Below are 24,268 nucleotides of genomic sequence, written 5' to 3' on the forward strand. Positions count from 1 at the left end.
GTGAAAATTCCATTAGCAATAAAAAAGGTGTTTAAATAAAATGGATAAAAGGATCAATTAAGTTTAGGGGGAATTATGTCACACATTTCAATCAAATTCACCACGGCACAACATTAAGAGTGGTACAAAGTAAGACTGATAATTCATTGAGTTATCTTTTTATTGAGAAAATGTGCTTCTCTGCAGGTGACCTCTTGGTGGTCGCGTGAAGATGTCGTACCGTGGGATTTGGTTCCGGTTGCATCATCGCCACGGTGCACTTCTCGCCGAGCGCTAATCCAGTTCCTCGTCGTCGTGCTTCTCATCCTCAGCCTCCTCCGCGTCCCTCTGGTGGTCGTCGTCGTCCTGTTTCTCATCCTCAGCCTCCTCCGGGTCCCTCTGGTGGTGGTCGTCGTCCGAGTAATGACCGGCGTCCTCGCTGCCATCAGGCGAAGCCTTGTCGCTCTCCTCCTGGTCTTGGTTGTCCAGGAAGATCTTCCGGTAGTGGACGGGCAACAGGGCGCCGTCCTCCGACTCCGAAGGCTCGCTGGCCAAAACGAGAGAAGACATGGACGTTTCGTCATCTCTAGGGGGGTGGAGTAACCCCTTGTCTACGTTGATTGTGCTAATTGTCAAGGAGCAGTTACCGTGTGGCGTCAGCGCCAGTGCGTGCCGCCACAGCCGCCACCTTTCTGTTGAGGAATTCCTCGCTCAGGTGGACTCGGTGCAACGTGTCAGCAAAACGCTTCTGTGCCGCCTGCTTGGCGTTCTTCTGTTATGGCGACAGAGAACATCTTCAGAAAATGAAGGAGGAGGAATACGATATACATGGAGACAGGGACAAGTCGACAACCAAGCTAAAAACGAGCTAATTTGCTATTTTATCTCTCTACGTGTGTTGCCCCACCGTTTGTGTTCATATGTTTCTTACAGCATTCTCTGATCCACTAATGCTATCTGTTAGCCTGTCAATGAAGTGTTCTATTATGTGTTAGCATTATGCTAGCGGGGGCAAAGTCAGGTCACTGCGCTCTCACGGCACCTTGTATTTGGTGCGTACAAATCTGGGGAATGGGTTTTAAGACGTGTGACTTGGACCTGGGCAACCTGCTCCAGCAGCAGCGGTCTGCTTTTCACGCGCTCCTCCATCTCCTTGATCTCCTGCTGATATTCCCTCCTGCGCTGGCGGTCTTGTTTCCTACGAGAAGCACACAAAGTTTCATTTTTGTCACCACACGCTTCCGAGTCCTCCTTCTGACATCTCTGAGGTGGGACGTCAGCTTGAAGTAAAAAAAAAAAAATAAGTGGCGCTTTGTCTGGCGCCTCTCACCTGAACTCTTGGAGTTTGTTGCCGTGCGTGTGCGTGAGCGCCAGGTGCGGGTCGATGGCGCTGGCCCGCTTTTGCACCAGCTTCTGCAGCGTTTTCTCACGCTCCTTCTGCCTCTCCGTCCAGCGTGCCTCCTCCTGTTCGGCCCTCCTCCTGCGCTCCAGGGCCTGCCTGCTCACACAGTCACACCGGCTTTGTCCACCATTTCCTCCAAATGTAATCGCCCCGATGTTGTCAATGACTTACTAGATGAACTTCTGTGAAGGATCTACATGGGCTTCTGGAGGGACGGGCATGGAGTGAGGGTGGGGGGAGGGTCCTCGAAAGGAAACTCAGTCACTAGCAAGGTGGCTAAGGAGGCTATGGCTTGGGAAGGAAGAGGAGGCGAGGGATCTGCCTCCGGGGTACCTCACGGCCTGGTGTCGCTTCTTGGTGGCGTCCGTGTCCTTGGCGGGAAGGAGCTCCACGCTCCCCGACAGGGACGAGCAGAGGCTGGAGTCGGGCGTGCCGGAGCGCCGGACGCGCGGCCAGCGAGGTGCCGTCAGGCCGCCGCACTCCTTCTCCTCCTTCGGCTGACGCTGCGAAGGGATGCGGGCCGTCCTCAGTTGAAAGGGCTCGCACGCGGTGGTGGGCTTCACCTCTTTGGTCTGCTCCATGCGCTTCCGGAAGCGCTTGAAGGTGACGTCAAAGTCGGGCACGTCCTTGTTGACCAGCGGGCGGTGGCTGAAGGTCGGAGCCTGCTCGCTGCACCTCTTGCTCTCCGCCAGCCTTTTGCTGAGGGTGCTGGGAGGGGCCGAGGAGCTGCGGAGCATTTCCTGGGCTCTCATCTGCTTCTTGATGGATCGGTACAGCTGCTCCTCCTTCCTCTGATCGCCCGACACCGACTTGGGCACCGGCTTGGCCTTGAAGGGCTTGGGCCGCTCCGGCTGGCCGGGCGGCGGCTGCTGCTGCTGCTGCTGCTGCTCCTTCTTCAGGCGTTCCCTCTCCAGGAAGCTGAAAGGCTAAGAGACAGACCCCGCCGCACATTACACAATGAGGTATCTAAATCATACATGAGAAATAATGATTTGACAATCCATTTCGTTTCTACACGGTAAAACGAGAGAGCCTCGTAACCTTTGTCTTGAGGTGGCGGTTGTCGGGCATGCTGCGACGAGGTTCCCGCCGCCGCTCCTGGAGCTCCTGGTAAAGCGGCAGGTGGACGTGCGCCGGCACGGGGCTGGCGCGGAACTTGTTGCGGCACTCGGCCATCTCCTCCAGCTCCCGTCTCAGCCGTGCGTTCTCCAGCTCCACCTCGGCCCGCGTCTTGACGCCGCGCCGCCGCCGCTCGGCCTCGCGCTGCCGCCGCTCGGCCTCGCGCAGCGTCATCTGGAAGGGCCTGGGCACGGTCACGCCGGGGAGCCTTCGCCGAAGCCGGAAGCCGTCGCGCTCTCCCGGCAGCGACGCGGACAGCTGGCGGGTCCGAGGCGATAGCTTGAAGTCGGTCCACATGTTCTGGATGAATTCTTTGGGGCAGAACAGCAGGCCTTTCTCCACGTCAGAACCCGAGGCGTCGTCCGACGTAGACGACGCGCCCGAAGCTCTCCGGAGCTCGACGGCCGAGTGAGACTTCCTCAGATGCTGAAATGCGCCCGGCCCGGGTTGTTGCGTGTTGGGCGCGGCCAAAGCGTGTAGCTGCAGCTTGTGGTGGTACATGCTCTCCAGCTCGGCCATGGTGCGCAGGTGAGCCTTTTTCAACTCCTCCAACTTGCTGTAGTACTCCTCGTTGGAGAAGAAAATGCCGGTGGGTGCCGACTGGGCCACGGCTTTCTGGTCGCGCATGTCTCCGCCCGCCACCTGGCGTAAGTGGGCAGACAGAACCAGCTTAAAACAAAAGCACGCTAAGTTTAAGCCTATTAGAGCTCAGTATGGAGGGAGGCCCACCCAAGGCGGCTTAACATGGCGGCGTCAGGTCGCCTCCAGACGTGACAAGGCAGGGTGTGGGAGGACAACAAGGATGGATTAGAAGCAACATTGCCTACAGAATGACGTCTAATCTCGCCCACGAATAGACAAAGTGTTCCCATCGGCACGATGACGTTTATTTCGGTACAACCCTAAACGTGCGCTCCACGCTTACTAAATAAATGTTTGAAAGCAAAAAGGTTCTAAATGACTACCGTAATTTTCGGACTATAAGTCGCGTTTTTTTTTTCATAGTTTGGGTGGGGGGGCGACTTATATACATATATGTGGGTTTATTTTCAGTTTTTTGGGCATTTTATGGCTGGTGCGACTTATACTCCGGTGCGACTTATAGTCCGAAAATTACGGTAAATGTATTTAAAAGTTGAACTGCGATGTACAATTGCAGTAGTGGGGGAAAAAAAACAAGTTGAAGCCAATGCAACATTTTGTGCAGTTCATCTCAGCCTGCAACTAACTAATTATTTGAATAAGCAAGGGCCCCAAAATAGAACCCTGTGGAACGCCATGCGCTAAAAGTGTAGTTAGTCAGATAGCAAAATTATAAAAAAATATATCTTCATTGTAAAGTAATAATACAATTATTGTTATTGCAGAATTTCCACGTTACATAGACATTGGAGCACAAGGAGAAACTCCATGAAAGACAAAGTACAAGTTGACGTGATAGTGGGAAAGTCGCGGCGGGCGGCAATTTTGCTCGCCTCTTTCTTTACCTTACCTCGTCCTCCTTTTCTTGCTCCTGCTGGTAACCGTCGCAGTTGTCCGCGTGAGTCGTGGCCGAGTAAGGAGTCTCTTCGTTCCGTTCGTAGGAGGCAAGCGGTACCCTGGTGTGCGGGTCCACCGGCCGCTTAAGACACGACGTCACCAGCACGTTGTTCCAGTGCGCGTTGGCCATCGTATATGACACGCAAAGCGGCTCGCAAAAGAAGAAGAATTACCTGAAAACGTCACAGGACAAAAATTGGGGGAGAGATTTGAGCCTTTCTGCGCGTGCCAGGAGCAGGTAGGGCGATTGAAACGGAAGCGATCGTTGCCTAGCAACAGAACCAGCCGAGTTGTCGCGGAAGTGACGTCGCGTGATAGGTGTGTCGCATGAAACTAAAACCGATATTATTTCGAAGGGTTGTTGTATCGTACGCCTGAATCGGGATTAGAATATTTATTTTTCAAACATCAACATTGAGATGAGAATTGATTTTTTTGTGAGTTTTAAAACTCTGTCGTGACGTCACCACTAGAGGATGCTCATCCCCTCATTTGTTTGCCGAGCTCACTTTCATTTGTCAGAATATGATGTTATTAAAAAAAAACACAAGAGGCACTTGTGTAGTTCCACAAACAAAGAATTTTATTAACTTAGGCAACATATCAAGAGCCCGGGAAAGTTGGGTGGATGGTTGGCGCCTCGCCGTAATTATCGGGTGTTGACCTGCAAACAAGAACACGACAATGATCGACTCGAGTACGGAATGTAAAGGCGGCGGAGGGGAAGGAGGGGCTCGGTCGTACCACGTCGTCGATCTTGAGGATGCTGCGCACCGTCTCGGTGGCCAAGGTGAGGGCGCTGATGGACACCAGTAGCGGCTGCACCACCAGCTCCTCCAGGATGTTGGAGATCCCGCCCTGAGGCAAACGTCCCGTCAACAACAAGATGGAGACGGGCAACAGTGAGCCTCCGCTATCTTTTGGGTTGACCTGATCACCTTGCGCACGTTGATGCCGGCCATCTTGTCTCCCTGCGCGTGCCTGTTGCGCAATTCGGTGACGGTGCAGATGGGGTTGAGTCCGGCGTTCTCGGCCAGCGTGGACGGGATCACCTCCAGGGCGTCGGCGTACGCCCGCACGCAGTACGCCTCCATGCCGGCCAGCGTGCGCGAGTACTCGGCCAGCCGCACCGCCAGCTCGATCTCGGGGGCGCCGCCGCCGGCAATCAGAGCCCTGCGGGGACGGGCGGACATTTTGCGTTACGGACGAACGGCACGCGGCCGGCAAGTGGACGTGTGCGAGCGCCCCCTTCCTCGCCGGGCCGACGTGACGGTTGGGCGAGAACAAACGGGAGCGCGTCGACATTAATATACCTCCACTTGTTACGCCCCAGCGCCAAGGAAATGCGCTGGGGCGCCTTTGAAGGAGGATTTTTTTTTTTAGCGTGCGCAAAAGGACGGACCTCTTTTTGACCAGGCATCGGATGACGCAGAGGGCATCGTGGATGGACCTCTCGGCCTCCTCGATCAACAGCTTGTTGGAGCCCCTCACCACGATGCTCACCGTCTTGCCGGGGTTGGCGCAGCCCGTGATCTGAGGAAGGCCCGCTTGGTTAGAAGCAACGTCCAGCGACCCGGCTCGCCCTTTTGCCGCCTCGCCCGCGCACCTTGATGAGCTTGCCCGAGCCGTCCAGGTTGACCTCCTCCACCATCTCGGCGGCGCCCAGCATCTCGGGAGCAAAGTGGTCAATGTGGGCGATGGGCTTGGTGCCGAGGGTCTGACAAGACAAAAAGCGTTTCAAGAGCTCAACTTTTCATTTCTGCTTGAACGTTTTCCGTTTTTATTTCTACCAAGTTGAACTTTCTTTCTTTTTTTGCTCGCTGCTCACCTTGCAGATGAACTCGATTTCCTCCCTCTCGATCTCCTTCACCACCATGATCTTCATCTTGTTGAGGAAGTGCAGCGCCAGGTCGCTCAGGGCATCCCTGTCGTGACGCCGGCGTTAGCCTCATGATTAAAACGCTCTTCAAATTCATCAGCGGCGGTGAGAGCGGGTTGAGTCACCTGAGGATGGACTTCTGGATGAGTAGCACGTTGCAGCCGGCCTTCTTGATCTGCTTGACCATGTTGAGGATGTACGCGCGCTCCTCGCGCAGCACGCGGTCCATCTGAGCGTAGTCCGACACCACGATCTGGTTGTCCATCTGCCGCGGGCGCCAACAAAACAAAAGATGGCGTCAACGCCTTGACGCGGGACGGCCACGCACGCCGGACGGAGGGCACTCACGTCCGTTTTGGGCGGAGATAAGCAGAACTGGATCAGGCCGATCTTGGCCTTCTCCACTCGACTGACGCCGGCGCTCGCCACCTTCTGGGTCAGAACCAGCCCGTCCACCAGCTCGCAGTCGTCAATGGTGCCGCTGAAACCCGAGACTTAGTCATCCCGTGGTCACAAAGAAAAAAAAGGGGTGCAGGCGCGCCTTACCCGAGCTTCTTGGTGATTTTGATGTCCTGCAGGTCGACGCCGGTGGCGGTGGCAGGGTCGATGACACGCATGACGGCGTCCACGCTCATGGGCGCCAGCAGGCTGGAGTACTGCGACACCACCTTGGAGCAAAGCGACGTGGTGGCGCTGTTGAGCAGCGTCTCGCGGTCGCTCAGCTCCACCGGCCTGCTCATGGCCGTCAGCACCTCCACGCCTTTGTCCACCGCCTTCTGGAACGACTCCGAGATGGTGGTGGGGTGGATGCCTGCGAGACGTTTTGGAAGAGGAGACAAATATCAAGATCGTCCTGCCGATACCATAACAGCGACAATGGACCATTTCACGCTTTCGATTCGGACCTTTTTGGAGCAGTTTGGAGCAGGAGTCGAGGAGAGCGCCAGCGATGACCACCACCGACGTTGTGCCGTCGCCCGCCTCGATGTCTTGCGCTTTGGACAGTTCCACCAGCTGCAACACAGACAGATGCCCGTGAGACGGGCACGCTGACAGAGGCTGGAAGATGCTTCGGGGCAGAACGTACCATTTTGGCAGCTGGGTGCAGGACCTGCATCTGCTTCAAGATGGTGGCCCCGTCGTTGGTGATGGTCACGTCGCCTTTCTCATCCTGGATCTGAAGACAAAGACGGGAGATTAGTGGAGGGCGTGGTGCAGAGGAGTCGAGGCGATGCCTTCACTGACCATCTTGTCCATTCCTTTGGGCCCAAGGCTGGTTCTGATGGCGTCGGCCACAGCTGTCACGTGATTCAACGACATGATGAATTATTCATGAGCGATAAAAGTGGTTATTAAAAGATTCAATTCGTTTCATTAACGAAAATTGATTTACATGAATTACATTTCAGAAGAAGGAGGTTAAGGAGGTTTAAGCAAATAAATTCTTCATTTTAATTTAATGAGATTTGTTCATGCTAGGGTCTCAGGCCCGGCCCAAACCGCTATGACTCGACGAAACCTTCCGCCTTAGTCAACTACTATTCGCTGAAGACTTTTCATCACTTCGTGGCTTTTAACTACCTTTAGCAGCAGAGATGTTGCTGTAGCGGATCTGAGCCGGCTTGTCGCGGTCCACGTACGCCCCTCCTTTGTAGAAGCCTCCACTGGAAGCCTTCGGCATAGCCATCGCTTCGGGCATCGCGATGTTATACTCGATGGAAAATGTCGAAGAGGACGCTCACAACAGGACCGATGAGTCCCCGGGACTGGATGTCGAGTCTTGCCTTAAGATGGAGAAGGATTATCAAACGTCGAGCCGACCGAAATCAGAAGCTTCCAGAGCCGCCCGGGGAAGCTGAGAAGAGGGCGCGCAAAGATGACGTCAGCAGACAGTACTTGCTGAGCATCGAAACAAAAGATTGCCTCGGATTGAATTTAATGCTTTGTTCAGACATGTCAACCGAAAAAAACAAAACTACGAAACATAAAATAAAGAAAACAAGTGGTGATAAATTACATCATTTGTCACAAATGTTTCACTCGACTAACTTCAGTAAATAGCCGTCATGTGCTCTGGGTTTGATTACTAAGCCTGCTCGACGTGAACCACAAGGAACGGAAGCAGTTTTGAATTACCTTAGCATGTTAGCAGACAACTTTATTTGATAGGGATCACTTGCCGAATAAGTCTTCTCCTTATTTTCTCTCCTAATCGCTGCTGAGCGTGCACTTGGGTCAGTGTGTGTTAAAGCTAAGCTACTTTAGCCGCCGGTGTTGACGCGCACATGGCGCACTGCACGAGTTGCGTCTTTGCGCGTCAAAACAATTCGTGACGTCAGAATCGTGCAATGATTGACAAAAATCACCATTGCGACTCGTATTGTCAAGATTCCAAAATCCTAATGTGAATCGGGTGCACGTGGAATCATCTAGGGGTTGTGTTTGCTGTGTGAACAGGAGATGTTGCCCCTGAAGCAGAAGGATAAGGAGATCATCAAGAAGCTGTTAGCCTCAGGTTGCTGCGCTCGCTGCGTCCTTAGGTTCTGCTGCATCGGAGTCCCGGACGCCTATAGGCACACACCACCGGTAAGTCAGTCCTTGCACAGACTAGACCAGATAGATGCAGCCAATATGAGGATGTTCATCCAGGTGTTTGCTCCTCAACAGGAAACGCTGAGGCAGCTTCGAGCTTTCGTGAACGCCTCAGAGGACCGCGCGTCGTCCGAGTCGGAGGAAAAGAACAGTTCTCAGAATGCCGCAGAGTTGGAACCGGCCAGCAAAAGAAGCAAACTGGAGACGGAGGAGCCGGCGGAGGAGTCGAGCGTGTGCGTGGTGTGCTTGGGCGTCCTCCAGCATCTCAGCGACGTCAGCCAGGCTGTGCAGGTGGCACCGCACACACTTCCATTGATACGTTTTGATTGATAATAACATGAAAGATTGACAGATCGCCGACGCCGTCAGAAAGGAAAAGTACCAAGCGGACACTTTGGTGCTGTCCATCTCGCTGCCTGCTCAGATGTGCGTGCGCGAGGTCAGTGTTGTTGCTAAGGCTTCACATGCTCGCTGCTGCTATGTCGTTGACGCCCGTTTGAATCCGCAGCATTCGTGTTGGCTTCATGTGAAGGACCTAGTGAGGTAACGGCAAACTTTTTTAGTGGCAAACGATGACTTGACGATTTGGATTAACTCTCGCGTGACCCGCCAGAGCCAAATGCTGCGTGTTGGGGCGTGATGATGTCATCCAAGTGAAGGAAGCTTTCAAATGGATCATGCAGGACCTGCTGGCCCAGGAGCTGGCCGGCGTTGCCGTGGCTACCAAGGTGAGGGGCGCATTGGACAGAACGGCATTACCGTAATTTTCGGACTATAAGTCGCACCAGCCATAAAATGCCCAAAAAAGTGAGAAAAAAAAAATGTATATAAGTCGCTCCTGAGTACAATTCGCCCCCCCACCCAAACTATGAAAAAAACGCGACTTATAGTCCGAAAATTACGGTACATTTTTTAAAAAATGATTGTGGCTAAACCGGTTTTTGCTGTGTTTGTGTTTTGAGAGTGCGCTGGAGGTCAGCGTGGGCTTCACTCACCCGGAAACGGACGCCGACTGCCACTTCCTGTGAGTTGTGAACCCGTTACCGTGGCGACGCTTTGAGCCGGAACGATGACGAGACTTTTTCTTGCAGTGCGTCGACTTGTCCCGACTGCTTCAAAGCCACCAAGAACAAACCGGTGAGCTGGCAAGCGGCGTCGCTGACAAACGGTTGCTGACAAGTCGTGTGCGTTTGCAGTCCGTGTTCACTCGGATGGCGGTGGTGAAAGCGCTGGAGAAGATTCCGGACAGCAAATTCATCAAGTAAGTCCCGCCTTGAAGAAGAAAAAGTTGCGTGAAGAAAAAACGGCCGCTTTGTTCGTCAGACACTCGCCGTGCCCGCCGTCCCGTCCGGGCGGCAGCTGCACGCCGCAGGACGTCCAGTGTGTCCACGTGTCCGTCTTTGTGGCCGGTACGTGGCGGGACACGTCGAGCGCGGCGCAATTTTCTTTTTGCTGATGTGGCATTTTTGCACGCCGTCCATCAGGGCGCTACAATAAGTTCTGCCGCAGTTTGCCGCAGACGCCGTGGCTCATCGACGGCCAGCGACGGATGGAGTCGTCCGTGGAGGAGCTCATCGCCGCCCCCGTGCTCGCCGCCTTCGGAGCGCAAGGTTAACCTCCCGACGATTGTTTGCAAACACGGCAAGATGGAGGTCGCCGGGCGTAACGGCGACTTTGTCTTTTCGGTGGCAGGGTTTAATTTCTCGTCATCTGGCCGTGAAGACGTTGACGTCCGCACGCTGGGAAATGGTAATCACGCTGCCTTCCTCGTATCATCGTCACCATGACGACCACTCCGCGTGGTCTTCCAGGTCGACCGTTTGCGCTGGAGCTGCTGAACCCGCGCAAGAGCAAACTCAGCGAGGAGGACATGAAGAGCGTGCAGCAGGTGCGGCGTGGCTTACCACGTGTGTGTGTGCGTACGTGGTGCCGTGATGTCCACAATCCTGTGTTGCAGCTCATCAACGCGTCCTCGGAGAAGATCCGAGTGCGAGATCTGCAGATGGTCAGCAGGTAAAACCCGACGACGATGGAGATTCTCTTTGACGACGCGCGATTCACTTCCCCGGAGGTGACCCAATACTTTTGTCCAAATGTTGCCGCCTGTAGAGATGCCATGAGTCGTATGAAGGAGGGCGAGGAGGAGAAGACTAAGTCCTACCTGGCGTTGGTTTGGACGAAAAAGTCCATCCAGAAAGACGACATCGCCTTCATCAACCACATCAAGGTGGACATTTTGTTTTGCTTGACCGACCTCAATCATCTGGCATTGACGTGTGCTTTGTTTTTTGTCCCTGGAGGACCTGACGCTAGACCAGAAGACACCTCTGAGGGTTCTGCACAGGCGCACGTTGGCGGTGCGCCAGCGCCTGATCCACAGCATGAACGCCAGCTTGCTGGACGAGCACCACTTCCGACTCACCCTCAAGACGCAGGCCGGGACGTATCCTCTTGTGCGCTGTCGCCTCCCAACTTGAGATCCAGTCGTATTTTGTTCTCCTCAAGCGGTCCCCCTTAGCTACATCAAGGAGTTTGTCCATGGAGACTTTGGGCGTACTACACCAAACTTGTGTCAGCTGCTGGACACACACACGGATATCCTAGAACTTGATGTACAGGTACTCCGCAAATGTGGATTCTCGTCTCTTCCTGCTTTTCGTCTTTTCTCAATGACCGTGTCTTTCTGTCCTGTCCCTCAGTCCGTCGACGTGGACTGGCCTCCCGCCCTGCCGGACTAAATTGCACTCACACACAGGCACAGTCCACACGGATCCGGTGCAAACGGGTCCAGTCGACATTAACAGAGTCTGTTAAATCTATGTGGATGTAGTCTACACAAATCCTGTCAGAACAGGTCTGGTCCAGATTGGTTGTTCCTACTCAGGGCTATGTGATTTTGTTTTTTGGGTTACACTAATCTTAGTTGCTAAATATTGTTTTTTTGTTTTGTAACCCTTTTTTGAGGGTTGACTTTTAGTTAATAGATCGCCATGGTAACATGCTTGCGACAGTCGGATGGCCGTGTCAAACCTTTTTTTTTTTTCTGCCATTAAAAAGACTAAATCAAACAGCCTTAATGGGTCAAGTTCTTATTGCAGAGAATCCAGCAAGACGACGGTGAAGCGTACTGATGCTCCATGCAGATTTGATTTTTTTAAAATGATTTGTTTATTGTCATTGGAAACACCGTAAGAGCTACGGCACAAACGAACAATTTCAAACGTAGATTTCTGCTCTTACAAGTAAATAAATAATCATTTCAGCCATAAAAATCGAAGAAATACCTTGTCCCCCATTTCGGCCGGGTGCTGTCGTCTGTATAATCCGTAAAATTGAAAATATGTCACACCTCAAGCGTGCGCTACCTTGTCGTTTTAAAGAGTCGCGCCACCGCTGACGACTCGGCACTTCCGGAACCACCGGAAATTCGCCAAAATAAAAGCAGAGTGTCAAATAATTGCGCTCAAAAATAAAACCTGGCAATGGAAGGATTAGTAAACAAAGCTCGTCAAGTAATAAACAGGTTAATATTTGTGAGTCAGTTACACAAATATTTGTGTTTCATGGCTTCTTTTTCATCCTATTAGATTGCAACGTGTGAAGAAACAAAGAAGAAAAAAAAGAAGAGTGGTGAAATGTATTTGTTTTAATTTAATTGAAAATAAATACTAGCACAGCAAAGCAAGTCCAACACTGGGTTCTTGCTCTAACGTTTTGGTAAGAAAACAAAAACAAACCATTCAAAAACAAAACTAAAAGGAAAAAGAAAGACTTCAGTTAATGAACCCATCGTCATCTTCAGCATCCAGCAACTTTGACAGAGGTGCTTTTCATTTTTTTACCAGCTCAACAAATGAAAGAAGAAAAACAGGAAAGGGACTCAAGAGAGGATGGCGAAAACCCGCGGGGGAACTAAAAAAAAAAAAAAAAGCCGCCACTTCTTTTTCTTTTTGAATCTTTCAACCTCTTGGTCGCTGGCAGCAACAGCATGGCAACGGAGGAGGAGATGGGACGGGGGTGAGGTCCATCCCCATGGCGACAGACAGGTTACAAAAAAAAAAAGGACAAGAGAGAGCGTATTGCATAACTATGTACATGACACTGGGCGGTGCCATTTCACGGGAATGTTTCTGGAATGAGACAAGAGTTCTGCGTCTGGAAGCGTCATTTGCACTCAAAGTGATTGGTCGCCCTCGGAATGAAACGACCACAAGTCCCGTCTGTGTGTGTGTGTGTGTTTGGGAACGAAACAAACAAGCGTGGCGCCAACTCGCCACTTTTCTGCAAACGTAACGATTCCTTATTTCATTTCCTTTTTTTTTTTCGTTTTGCCGCTAACGTTAACTTGTTAACCTTGAAAAATAACAAACGATAGGGATTCCGGCAGACTAGACGCACAACTCCTGAGTTTTGGCGCTGAAAAAACGCGTCGGGTCCCGGGCCGAGCCAAATGGAGCGCCTCCTCGCTACACTAACGCGGTAGAAATCCATACTGTCGTTGCGGGCGAGAGGCTGCTGGGTTCAACTTAAATCAAGCGCGCCCCAAACATGCCTCCCTGCTAGCGTTAGCACATTAGCATTTCATCAATCAAACACAGGCGTCTTGCATGTGTTTAACTACACGTTTGTGTAGCCACGTGTACATGTGTGTATCTGCATGTACTGTGTGTATCTGCGCAACCGTGTATGTTGGCATGTCTGTATGTGTGTACGCGTGTACATTCCTGTGTGTGTCTGCGTGCGCGTTGTCGTGTACATTTGTGCGCATGACTCATCGTGTGTGTACGCACGTGTGCACACGTGAGAGGGGGGGGGGGGGATGGTCACACAGCAGCAACGATGAGAGGAACGCTCGTCCCCCGTTAGCGAAAGCATTCCCGCGGCGATGACGACAAACGGAAATGTGGTTTTGGCGTGCGGTACGGTCGGGGCGAACCGGGAGTCATGCGCGTTAGTCTCGAGCAGAGCAAAGCAAAACAAAGCGAAAAGCGTGCGGATGCGACGGTGGTGAGGGTGGGCACACGTAAGGCAACGTTTTTTGGTGCTTTGTTCCCGGGAAAATAAGAAAAACGCGTCTCGTCGTCATTTTCGGCTTCCGACGCAAGTGCAATAAAGGGGAAAAAAATAGGGGGGGGGCGATCATCACCACAAGGACGAGGAGGACAAGATGGCCGTGAAGATGGTGGGTAATACTGAGACGGAGAGAAAAATAAATACGAACAAAGTTGGCCTCCTGCAGAAAAATGGGGCCAACTCCTGTTTAGCGTGGGTGCGAGCCAGCCCACTGTGCAAAAAAACTCTTTAAAGTCCACCGAGAGACTTCCCGACTTCCGTCCGTCCGTCCGCCCGCCCGGACAACAGAGAGGACAACTGGTACTGGTTTTCCCTAAAATGGCTACGTGTTTTCCTCAAAATGGCCGCCGGTGGAAAGGAGGCAGGCGGGGTGGTTTTAGGGCAGGGTTCGGGTCGGGACGAGAGGCGGGCGCTCACTCCCGCCCGCTGGCCGAGTAGGAGAACTGCGGGAAGTGAGGCCGCCGCTCGTTGTCCGCGGCGTCCATGCCGTCCTCGTCGTCTGCGGGACAAAAACACCCACGTTAGCGAGCGAGCATTTGAAGCGGGCAAGACTAGAAGGGGACGTCCATCGGTCCCTCACATTTCTCCGGTGGCGTGATGGTGATGGTCTGCGCCGTGAACTCTTCGTCGAAGTAGCGCGTGTCCGTCTCGGAGCTCACCTGAGGCTGGAAGGGCGGGACCATCTGCAAGGGAGGCGTGGCCGGCAAACAAAGATCAGTTTGGTGGACGACACGCAGTTTGAACATTCCCAAATGTCTCACCTTCTTGTCGTAGACGTCCTGCCAGTCGACGGTGACAAAGAAACTGTGTCGCATGATCTCCTTGGCGTCGTCCGGTCCCCCGCCCAGCCTGAACACATTGGTGAGAAGGAGAAAAAAAAGGCGGTGGAGATGAAGTGGGGAAGAAAGGAAGAAGAGGAAAGGAGAACGAGAAGAAGAGCTTTCTCACCGCTTGTTGGGGTCCTTGATGAGGAGGCCGGAGAGCAGCGACTTGGCGTCGGCCGACAGCGTGCGCGGGAACTTGATCTCTTCCATGAGGATGAGCTCAAAGAGCTTCTCGTGGTCCTGGTTGTAGAAGGGCAGCCGGCCGCACATCATCTCGTACGTCACCACGCCCAAGCCCCACCAGTCCACCGCCCGGCCGTAGTCGTTGTCCTCCAACACCTGTCCCGCGAATCAGCAAATTCAAATCCGCAAATGGGTGAAGCTTCGGTCGGCAAGTGCGCTTTGCTGACCTCAGGCGCCAGATACTCAGGCGTGCCGCAGAACGTCTTCATGGTGGCCGTGTCGGTGATGCCTTCTTTGCACAGGCCGAAGTCGGTGATCTTGATGTGTCCGTCTTTGTCCAACATCAGGTTCTCCAGCTGCGACACAAACACAAGAAGCTCCCGTGTCACATTTGAGAACAAAAAAAAAAAAAAAACATGCTAGAGACGATTGTGCGGGCGGAGCGCCACCTTGAGGTCCCGGTAGACGATCTTGGCCGAATGCAGGTAGTCCAGAGCGGAGACGATCTCGGCGCCGTAGAAACGCGTGCGGTCCTCGGAAAACACTCGTTCCCGCGACAGGTGGAAAAAGAGCTGCGGAAAAGAAAGACTTTGAGGGAAGGAACGCGGCAGGCGGGTCTCGCATCATGCGCAAGGTCATGTGACTCAAGTGAGACAAAGAAAAGCCCGTTCTGACCTCTCCTCCGTTGACGTACTCCATGACGAAGCAGAGGCGGTCCTTGGTCTGGAAGGAGTACTTGAGAGACTGCGGCAGTGTGACAAAGAGCACATGACTCGATGCTTTGTTTCGTTTCGGACGACCGACGGGGCGCCGCCGCCACGACACTCACCGTCAGGAACGGATGCCGAGTGTTTTTTAAGACTCGGCTTTCTGTGAGCGTGTGGGCGACTTCGTCCTGTGGCAAAGGAAAAATGTCACCACCTGATGTGGAAGAATTGGACCATTCTGGCCAAAGCCACAAATCCCTTTTTTTTTTTTTTAAATTGATGTTGGAATTACCGTAAGTAATCGGACACCGTCATTCCTCGTTTTAGGCCCCTCCCTCTCCCTACCTTGGCAATGATGACTTCCTTCTTGAGGATCTTCATGGCATAGTAAGTTCCGCTGGCCTTCTCGCGCACCAGGATGACTTTGCCAAAAGTTCCCTTGCCCAGAAGCTTTAGATAGTCAAAGTCATTCATTGTCTGCAGGATCAGGTTGAAAAGAGGTTCAGAAACTGTGTGGGACTCCATTGGGGAGATTTTTTTTTTTTAAATCTCTATCATAACAATGCGACTTTGAAACAGTGGAGACGAACCTTCCGTTTGTAGTGGCTGATGGAGGTGTCCATCTCCTCCTCGTTGACGTTCTCAATTTGTGAGGTGGGGCTGCACAGGATGCCCTCCTCCTCCTGCTTGGCCAGCGACTCGGCCACCATCTGGATGGCCTCCGCCCACTCGTCCCTACCGGTTCGGTCAAGGGCGCCGTGGCTGTTAGCGTCGCTCGTCTTTCGTTTTAATTGAGAGGAAAGGCTGCTGACCTTTCGTCCGGCGTGTCCACGTGGAAAGTCCTCTCGATGACGGTGGTCCACTGCAGACAGCGGATGATGAAGGTGTTGGGTTTGGGACGCTCCGTCTTCATGAGCTGACATTCTGAAAACAAGGAGTGAGCTGACCCAGTTTCTCTCGCAGAACTTCAGAAAGAGTGGGGCAGCGTCTCACTTGCTACTGAGAAGTTGTTGAGCGGGTAAGCCAGGTCCGAATCCTGCGGTTTGTCTTTGTAGCCGATGAAGGAGCCGTCAGTCTTCAGCAGGAAGTAGCGAGGACGCCAGTTCTTGATGTACTCGCCTGGACACACAAAATGTCGCCCGTTTTTTTTTTCCATCCTTGTACGGAAGGGTTGGCTTTTCAAAAATGGACAATTATGGTTTACAAATTGATCACCTCTTTTTTGTACCCATCCTTCTTTGACAACGTTCTGGTCGCTCATTGTGGCGCGCCTCCTCTTCGTCACCGATTCTCCCAGGTTGAGGGCCCGTCCTCGCCGCCTTCTCGTCACCTTCTCTCTCTCTCTCCTGCCTCCTCGTTTCCTTCCTTCCTTTTCTCCTGTTCCACTCCTCTTCTTCTGTGCTCAGACGCTGGCCTGGTGAGTCAGCCTGGAAGGAAGCAAAACAAAGCCGAGGTCAGCGGATTGCTTCCTTTTGTGGGGGACCGCAACACACTTCCGGTCTCCTCCGTTGCTCTCTCCTTCCCATGTGTCTTCCACATTTTTCTCTTTTCTCCTCCACCTTTGGATTCATCTTTCTGGGCGTGCTCCTCTACATGCAAGGCATTTCAAAAATTCTTAGTGCGTTAGGTCCGAGTAACCATTCCACATACGGACTGGTTTTATCAGGGAACTCTTGTGACGTGGCCACTTTTATTTTTGCTTGCTTATTCTGCAGCCGGGTCAACATTGCCAACAAGAACCTGGTCTCATTTGCTTTAGCGGAATAAATAAGGGGTAGTGTCTAATTATCACGACACTACAGGATCAATCTACCAAAATGTGCTCTGCATCTAATGCCGCTTCGTGATCCTCCAGTGGTAGACAACAAACCCGACACAATGGCCAAGCAGCCGCTTCCTGAGTCGCGACCCCACGGACGGACCCCCTCCACCCAAGCAGGATGGTTCTAATCCACCGGCCCCGGTGCTGCGCGTCCATCACACGTCCAAGCAAACAAACAAATGGAACCAGAGCTTTTGTTTCAAGGGCGTGTGTGGTGCCATTTATTTGTTACATAACAACATCCGCTAGGCGCACTTCCATGTTCTTGCCAAGGCGAGCAAATCAATGTCTGCCGGGCAACGGAGAGCGGTTGGGAAGCCGCCCGCTCGGCGTCTTACGTGCGGCGCGGGGTTCGCCGGGCGTTGGGTTGCCTTAGGTTCGGGGATTCGAGCGGAGGATGCTAGCGGGAGGAGGGGCGTGGGGGGGATGCTAACGGATGCTAAAGTGGCGGCGATGCCGCCTTCATCTTTATTCGAGACGTGCTTGTCATAGCCGTGACAATTATAGCGGGTAGGGGGGTCATGGCGAGGCCGCGACTCGCCCTCCCCTGCCCTTTCCTCCCCCTCGAGATAACGGGCAGCATCCTCCCTCCCAGGGCGGCCGACCAGCGAGCCCCGCTAACCGCAGCTGAGCAGCTAGCCTAGCGTGCTAACCTCGCTTCCCACCCGCCACAACCGGCCCTCCTTACCCCCCTCAAAAAAAAAAAAATCCCAACGTCTGCTCCTCCTCACACGGCCCCGGCACGAGGAGACCGAGAGCCGCCTCCCTGGCCGCCTTCCTTCCTTCCTTTCCTCTGTCCCTCCTTTGAGCCCGGGAGGACGGGGGCCCTTGTCGGGCGACACGGTCGCCACGGGCGTCTCACCTGGTGGTCGAAGAACGACCGGGATGCCCCCTCCCAGTCCTCCCCCTCCGCCACGACGGCCGCTCGAGCATCCGACGGTCCCTCAGTGGCGAGAGCAGGAGGCGGACGGATCCATAGCCGCCGGTCGCGAGTCCCGAAACGGACAGACGGGGAGAGTGAGGCGGCGGCGGAGGACAAACGGACACACACACAGACAAACGCCGCTCGTGTCCCTCCGCCGCTGCTCCGCCAGGGAAAAAAAATCGCTCCCGCTCGGTTCGGCTAGACTCGGCTCGTCTCGGCTCTGCTCGGTTCAGTCGGCACGTCACGAACAGCCAGCCAGCTCTGACCCACCGGCAAGGGCTGCTGATGCCTTCGCGAGCTGTTGGACGTGTGACTACTCCGCCCACCTCAAAACAACTTAAACTAGGCTTTGCTCGTGTCTATTTCTACATTAAAAGGCGTCAAGTTCCCAGCGAATGTTCACATGTTAGCGCCTACCGATGGTAACGGAGTAATCATGATTTACTCCCGCGCTAAACGGATCGATTCGCGTGAAGTAGGGGCTTTACAGAGTGCACGTGAAGGCACCATCGCTCTCCTCATGGCATCTTGGGCTTTTGTTGGTCCCTGGCTTTTGTTGTGTGTACGTGTGAGCGTGTGTGTTTGTGTAGCTGATTTTTCTCATCTGCAGAGAACTTTTATCATTACAATATGACTTGAAAAATCGCAACAACATTTCCAGTATTTTAGTCATCATTGTACTTTTGGGTTTACCAAAATCTAACCCCCCCCCAAGTCATCATCTCCAGCCCCCCTCCTCCTCTAATGTGAATGGTCTCTTTGTTTGGCAAACCTGCTCTCAGTGTGGCTGCAGGCGTGCATCAACAACACTACACAATTGTTACTTTCAAGTTGTTATTCAACAATGATTAACACAAAGGTGACAAATAGCTTTCGTGGATAAACAACAACAAACAAATATGCACGCGTGCAAGTGGATGTATGGGGAAAAGTGGACGTATAGAAAACCTTGAATCTGTTAATTGGGTTGATGCGCAAATTACTTGTCGGGAAAAGATTTGGAAGAATTGAGTGCTGATTAGAAGTGCACCAAATGTCTAATAGGAATTTTTGGATTTGTTGACATTCGCAAGTGTCTGAGATGCGCTTAAAACACGCCAGTAAATCCACCAATCAATTCGGTTTAAATCAATTTAGCCAACAGCGCCCTCTAGCGGCTTTAGTTTAAAATGTCAACATTTCAACTCAATCTGGAGCTTTTATTTTGAATTTTGAGGTTATTCTAACCTCAAATTCTTTTCTAGGTTATTCTTTGAATATTTATTTTTTTACTCAATTTGATGATATTAATCAGGACCCTGCTTTGATGCCAAACCATCCTTTGAGTCCTTAACCGATTTAAAAAATTGCCCCATGCAAGGAAAATGTCGAATATGATTTCAAAAATGCTTTCAGATATATTTATATCATATTTATGAATATATATTTTAGAATATAACATAATTAATTATAATATACACTTTTAGACAGCTCAATAAGACAATTAATTATAACATAATTAGAAAATAGTACTTTAATATGGTGGTTACTTCATTTCTGTTGGCATCTCATTCTATTATTCCATTATTAGCCTAACAGCTAAATATTGCCTCACCATGTTAGTTTTGCTTCCTTCAAAAAAAAAGAAAAATAGTTTTCCCACTCGGTGGACCAGCTTGAAATACTGGTTGAAATATTTTCGTCTCTTCCTGCTCGGCCTGCTGTTGCGGACATTGCCGAACTATGTCGCATTCTTCTTTCAACCTGTTTTCTTAAAGGCAAAAATTGTTGTCAATAGAAGCGCAGAACAGGTTGGTCCACAAATAGACCAACACTTAGTTTGCAAGAGCAGGCAGCCATAAGAGAAACTCGCAGTCGACAGGTAAGCATCTTTTAAACGCTCTTTTCAACTTTGATATTTTCATACGTTAAGTTCCTACGAGTTAAGTAAGATGAAACCGGACCATTTTTTATTTATTAAGCAGGTTAAGCCACCAATCAATTATAGATACACTGTTTTTATATACATTAAACTCGAGTTTGTAAAAAAAAAAAAAAAGGCTACAATTCAGCTTTCTGTTGAAATTACAAAAGGCCAATTTTGAGATTATTAAAAATTTCAGGGTGCTTGTGTCCGCTGACAGACGACGACATGAGGCCAAAACTCTTCCCGTTGCTGGGTTCACTGCTGCTGGTGCTGCCGTTGGCGCTGGAGTGCAACGCCAACACCTTGTCCAGGTGCGAACTGCGAGACCGGCTTAGACAGAACGTCTCTGCGGCACTCTCGGAACGCAACCGGAACCAAACGGACCAGGTTTTGCTCATGCGTAAGTCTCGTGACGCCACTCTTAAGTTTTAGCTGACGTGAGACGGCGATAAAGCAAATTCACTTTTTACACAATTCGGCGGAAGTAAGTTGAGGCCAATGGATGTGAACACACAATAAATAAATAAATAGACCTCATCATAAGGTCAAAGTTCATTTCATCTGAAATCTCCGCTTGTTGTTCTTGCCGTAGTTGTGTGCCAACTGGATAAGATCTCCGGCCTGAGCACAAGCAAAGTGCACATTCTCGGTGAACGTGCCACCACCGCCGCCACCACCACCACGACTGTCTCCACCACACCTGCCAATCAAACCATCATTGGCAACCAAACAGTCAACGCTAACCAAACACAGATTGCGGCCAACGACACAAACGGAGGCAATGACCTAGACCAGGAAGACCAAGCTTTAGGTGAGGACCAAGAAGAAGGAGAACCTCCGGCGGAAGATGAAGAAAACTATTTCGCTGTGGTCGACGTCGAAGAAGCTTATGAAGAGGAGGGCGAGTACCTTTACGTGGCCCAGGAAACCAACACTCACTTTTACGACTGGTTGAAGCTGATGGAAACTCTGAATGAAGAAGACATCCAGTTTGATGAAGAAATGCTGGCCGTGGCCAACGACCAAGTGTGCAACGCTGACGGCGACTCCGACGATCACAAGAACGACATGGATTGGTCGTTGGGGAAGCACGGCATCTTCCAGTTCTCGGACGGCTTCTTCTGTCAGACAACTGCTCGGTGTAGCATGAACATGTGCAACAGCACTTGCGGCGGTGAGTGCCTCCGTGATCCAATCAGAATTCTTGCACGTAGACCAAAAACCAGAAAGGAAGCAAAAAAACACAGAGAACCAAATCAGTCACCTCGAATCATACGTAGTACCAACTCAACAATCTGGACCCAAATCATCTCCCAGAATCCAACTTAATGTAGCCCCAAAAGCTCAGATGCTGATTGACAAAAACCAAAACCCCCAACTGAATCATCTTGGAGCTCATCCAGGTGTCCTAGAAACAAATGAGGTCATTTGAACGCTAGCATGCTAATTAGCTATCAGTTGAACTCCTCTCTCTTCTTCCCTCCACAGTGTTCACCGATGAGAACATCACAAACGACCTGGAGTGCTTGTTCCGCACTAATTATTGGTGGTAAGTAACATCGCACATCTTCAACAGTCTGCTACGACGCCATTTTGATGCTAATGTTAGCTTAGCTGTCCGAGGCTCTTGTGGTGACAGATACCGTAATTTTCGGACTATAAGTCGCACCGGAGTATAAGTCGCACCAGCCATAAAATGCCCAAAAAAGTGAAAAAAAACATATATATGTATATAAGTCGCTCCTGAGTATAAGTCGAAAAATACTAGGAAAAAAAACGCGACTTATAGTCCGAAAATTACGGTAAATAAAATGTTATGGTTGACTTGCTGCCAATTCCCAATTATCTCCTAAAATACAACCCTCAAATCCCAAAACGTTATCATTTTAGGAATTCTTTCCATGAATACTTTCTGATACACGTTGCCACCAAAGGGAGAGAAATTATTTTTGAGTCATGTAATGAGTATTTTAAAACTCATGGTGGCAGTATTGTGTCAAGTAGCCATTCCATATGTTGCCTAGCGAGCGTGTCAAACTAGTTTTTCCACATTTTGAGACTCACTAAACCAACTTCACGCCACATTCTTGCTCATTTGCATACATGATGAAATGAGGGCATGGGGCAAGAGGAGGTGTTTGTCATCATGTATTTGAACAAAAGTTCTAAATTGCAACACGTTTGGAATCAAAAGTTCCCAGACATAACATGAAGCCTTCTGGAGTTCCCGTTTCAGACGAATTCCATCACCACCATGTGATGTGTTATGTGACTAACATGATGATTTAACATTTGTTGGATTCCATCCAAACCTTGTCAACCATGAGAACACCGTGAGAAGGACTTGGAAAGATTCCATGTTTTGTTTGCCAGGCCAGTGTGGTACAGGTGCAGCAAAATCAGAAAAGTTCTGTGTCAAGTGGAAATTCACGGCAGTTCAAATGACTGCTGGGAAAAAAAATAGAAAATATTTCGGAAAATTACAGATGCACCGGAACTTCCCTGGCAAGTTGGCGAGTACTGGATGTTCTTGTCTCGCTGCATACTTTTATAGTCACTGCAGACTTTTAATATAGACATATACAATTGGGTATCATCTGCATGCCGTCAAAGAGATGTATGCAAATGCAAAAGAGTAGAGGGCTAAGTACAGATCCCTGCGGGATTCCACATTACAAATGCGCACTTGAAATTGCTTTCCAAGAAAACAATGTGAATTCCAGAGGTGATGATGATGACAGCTTCATCTCACATGATTGGTAACGAATTTCTCAGAAGTGATTCGATGCTGCTAATTATATTTCCCCCCCTCCCCCCCCCGCCCGACAGGTACTTGCTGATGACAGCGGGACCTAACTGCTACCAACCTGACTTTTTTAACGAATGCAATTGAGCTGTCACTTACAATGTAGACTTTTTCTTCGCAAAATATTCATTGCTAATTTTGATATCCTGCGTTATTTTTCGTCAAAATGCAACTTGCCTGTGTATGCTTCGATGAACTTTTTATTGGCTGACACGAATGATCAGCGACAACAACTGTTGTAAACAAATCAATAAAGAAAGAATCAATAAAAGGCGTGCCGCCACTCAAAAGGACTCTTGTCATCATTGTTGGGAAGTTCAGCGTGCAACAGGAAATGGAAAAAGAAGTGGTTACCGTAATTTTCGGACTATAAGTCGCACCGGAGTATTAATCGCACCAGCCATAAAATGCCCAAAAAGGTGAAAAAAAACAAAACATATATATGTATACAAGTCGCTCCTGAGTATAAGTCGCCCCCCCCCCCACCCAAACTATGAAAAAACCCGCGACTTATAGTCCGAAAATGACGGTACTTATTTTGGGAAAGTATAGAAAGAACACACCCTGCTGGAGAATGCTTTTGTTGAATTAAATTTTTTTTTTTAGCCAAGCCTTAGCATTGTGGTACTTTTGCAATACACTGAGCAGGAAATAAATGTCTGCGTCTAATTGGACAATGAAAATAACCATAAGTGGGTGGCACCGGTAGAATGGCATAATTAATGGAAATAACAGTGGCGTTTCCACTTTTTCATTTACTGCCGAGTTAAGCAATTGCACCAGGACAATCTTGACAAAAGCATCTTAGCAAATCTTCAGAACAAATTGCATTTGCGTCAGGACTAGATTACGTCTGGCTTTCTTTATTTCCCAAATTCATCTCTTTTGATAATTCAGTCAATGAAATAGAAGCAAAATGACCAAACAAGACCCTTGGGTTGATTTCATGACCCAAGCTGTGAAAGGACACTTCTGTGGGACCCAGAACCGATCCCAGCCTGCCAGTCGGCATTTGGAACAATCTCGTTGGTATCCATCAAGTGTCACCTTGCCAGGCTAATTAGTTTTGTTTCCAGCACTGCAAGACAATGCAGGCATGTACTTTTGACAGAGTTGGAAATGACGAAGAAGGATGTGGAAAGTTGAAAATACAAACAGGTTTGTCCACAATCGGTCCTAACACACAAATTGATGGGACTTCCAGTGACACAAGCGAGCCTGCGCTGACACAAGTGACAACGCTTGGTGAGGACTCTTCTGTTTTATTTCTATTTTCATGATCTTCCTGCGAGTTAGCGATGAACGTGTGTGTGTACGTGTGTGTGTGCGCAATCTACTCACACAAATACAAACCTGTTACATTTGTCGGTACGCACGTCTTTCACACACATCCAGTGCAATGTTGTTTGAAAGTGCCTTGTTGCTTCGTGGTCATCACGCTTCATCTAGTCGTGTGATGTTTATGATCATTTATATACCGTAATTTTCGGACTATAAGTCGCAGGTTTTTTT

General features: G+C 50.6%; 5 protein-coding genes across 8 annotated transcripts; 2 read left to right on the top strand and 3 right to left on the bottom strand.

The window, feature by feature from the left end:
- Nucleotides 1-227: 227 nt before the first annotated feature.
- Nucleotides 228-4,298, bottom strand: fam161a (FAM161 centrosomal protein A). The gene is made up of 7 exons (XM_061274279.1): nucleotides 3,993-4,298; nucleotides 2,423-3,142; nucleotides 1,715-2,307; nucleotides 1,310-1,477; nucleotides 1,078-1,177; nucleotides 627-751; nucleotides 228-526 (listed from the first exon to the last, which is right to left on the bottom strand). Exons 1-7 carry the CDS (start codon nucleotides 4,167-4,169, stop codon nucleotides 274-276), a joined length of 2,136 nt encoding a protein of 711 aa, XP_061130263.1. The 5' UTR covers nucleotides 4,170-4,298; the 3' UTR covers nucleotides 228-273.
- Nucleotides 4,299-4,596: 298 nt separating this feature from the next.
- cct4 (chaperonin containing TCP1, subunit 4 (delta)) lies at nucleotides 4,597-7,804 on the bottom strand. Its single transcript, XM_061274225.1, has 13 exons — nucleotides 7,500-7,804; nucleotides 7,164-7,216; nucleotides 7,006-7,095; nucleotides 6,824-6,932; nucleotides 6,465-6,729; nucleotides 6,267-6,399; nucleotides 6,044-6,183; nucleotides 5,868-5,964; nucleotides 5,646-5,756; nucleotides 5,442-5,572; nucleotides 4,978-5,212; nucleotides 4,784-4,897; nucleotides 4,597-4,703 (listed from the first exon to the last, which is right to left on the bottom strand). Exons 1-13 carry the CDS (start codon nucleotides 7,615-7,617, stop codon nucleotides 4,689-4,691), a joined length of 1,611 nt encoding a protein of 536 aa, XP_061130209.1. The 5' UTR covers nucleotides 7,618-7,804; the 3' UTR covers nucleotides 4,597-4,688.
- A 211-nt stretch (nucleotides 7,805-8,015) lies between these two features.
- Nucleotides 8,016-11,582, top strand: pus10 (pseudouridine synthase 10). Of its 2 annotated transcripts, none has more exons than XM_061274226.1 (18): nucleotides 8,016-8,152; nucleotides 8,376-8,504; nucleotides 8,586-8,801; nucleotides 8,863-8,949; nucleotides 9,019-9,053; nucleotides 9,124-9,238; nucleotides 9,473-9,534; nucleotides 9,602-9,647; nucleotides 9,707-9,771; nucleotides 9,834-9,919; nucleotides 9,995-10,120; nucleotides 10,203-10,259; nucleotides 10,322-10,398; nucleotides 10,468-10,523; nucleotides 10,620-10,737; nucleotides 10,811-10,953; nucleotides 11,029-11,128; nucleotides 11,210-11,582. In XM_061274226.1, the coding sequence occupies exons 2-18, from the start codon at nucleotides 8,379-8,381 to the stop codon at nucleotides 11,246-11,248; spliced, it is 1,554 nt and encodes a 517-aa protein (XP_061130210.1). In that variant the 5' UTR covers nucleotides 8,016-8,152; nucleotides 8,376-8,378; the 3' UTR covers nucleotides 11,249-11,582. The 2 variants fall into 2 exon arrangements, with proteins under 2 accessions (XP_061130210.1, XP_061130211.1); XM_061274227.1 differs by having other exon boundaries at nucleotides 11,039-11,128.
- Nucleotides 11,583-12,141: 559 nt separating this feature from the next.
- akt3b (v-akt murine thymoma viral oncogene homolog 3b) lies at nucleotides 12,142-18,330 on the bottom strand. 2 transcript variants are annotated; one of them, XM_061274232.1, is made up of 14 exons: nucleotides 17,982-18,330; nucleotides 16,513-16,724; nucleotides 16,291-16,416; nucleotides 16,110-16,221; nucleotides 15,888-16,032; nucleotides 15,643-15,774; nucleotides 15,420-15,485; nucleotides 15,266-15,334; nucleotides 15,040-15,162; nucleotides 14,818-14,946; nucleotides 14,532-14,746; nucleotides 14,345-14,432; nucleotides 14,164-14,266; nucleotides 12,142-14,082 (listed from the first exon to the last, which is right to left on the bottom strand). In XM_061274232.1, the coding sequence occupies exons 2-14, from the start codon at nucleotides 16,556-16,558 to the stop codon at nucleotides 13,997-13,999; spliced, it is 1,440 nt and encodes a 479-aa protein (XP_061130216.1). In that variant the 5' UTR covers nucleotides 16,559-16,724; nucleotides 17,982-18,330; the 3' UTR covers nucleotides 12,142-13,996. The 2 variants fall into 2 exon arrangements, with proteins under 2 accessions (XP_061130216.1, XP_061130217.1); XM_061274233.1 differs by lacking the exon at nucleotides 17,982-18,330 and adding an exon at nucleotides 16,791-17,750.
- Nucleotides 18,331-19,752: 1,422 nt separating this feature from the next.
- LOC133151326 (uncharacterized) lies at nucleotides 19,753-23,046 on the top strand. Of its 2 annotated transcripts, none has more exons than XM_061274251.1 (5): nucleotides 19,753-19,905; nucleotides 20,168-20,350; nucleotides 20,543-21,124; nucleotides 21,439-21,499; nucleotides 22,780-23,046. In XM_061274251.1, exons 2-5 carry the CDS (start codon nucleotides 20,176-20,178, stop codon nucleotides 22,841-22,843), a joined length of 882 nt encoding a protein of 293 aa, XP_061130235.1. In that variant the 5' UTR covers nucleotides 19,753-19,905; nucleotides 20,168-20,175; the 3' UTR covers nucleotides 22,844-23,046. The 2 variants fall into 2 exon arrangements, with proteins under 2 accessions (XP_061130235.1, XP_061130234.1); XM_061274250.1 differs by having other exon boundaries at nucleotides 19,755-19,905; nucleotides 20,147-20,350.
- The last annotated feature ends 1,222 nt before the right edge of the window (nucleotides 23,047-24,268 follow it).

Source organism: Syngnathus typhle, linkage group LG3, assembly GCF_033458585.1.
Source record: "Syngnathus typhle isolate RoL2023-S1 ecotype Sweden linkage group LG3, RoL_Styp_1.0, whole genome shotgun sequence".
NCBI classification, from domain to species: Eukaryota; Metazoa; Chordata; class Actinopteri; order Syngnathiformes; family Syngnathidae; genus Syngnathus; species Syngnathus typhle.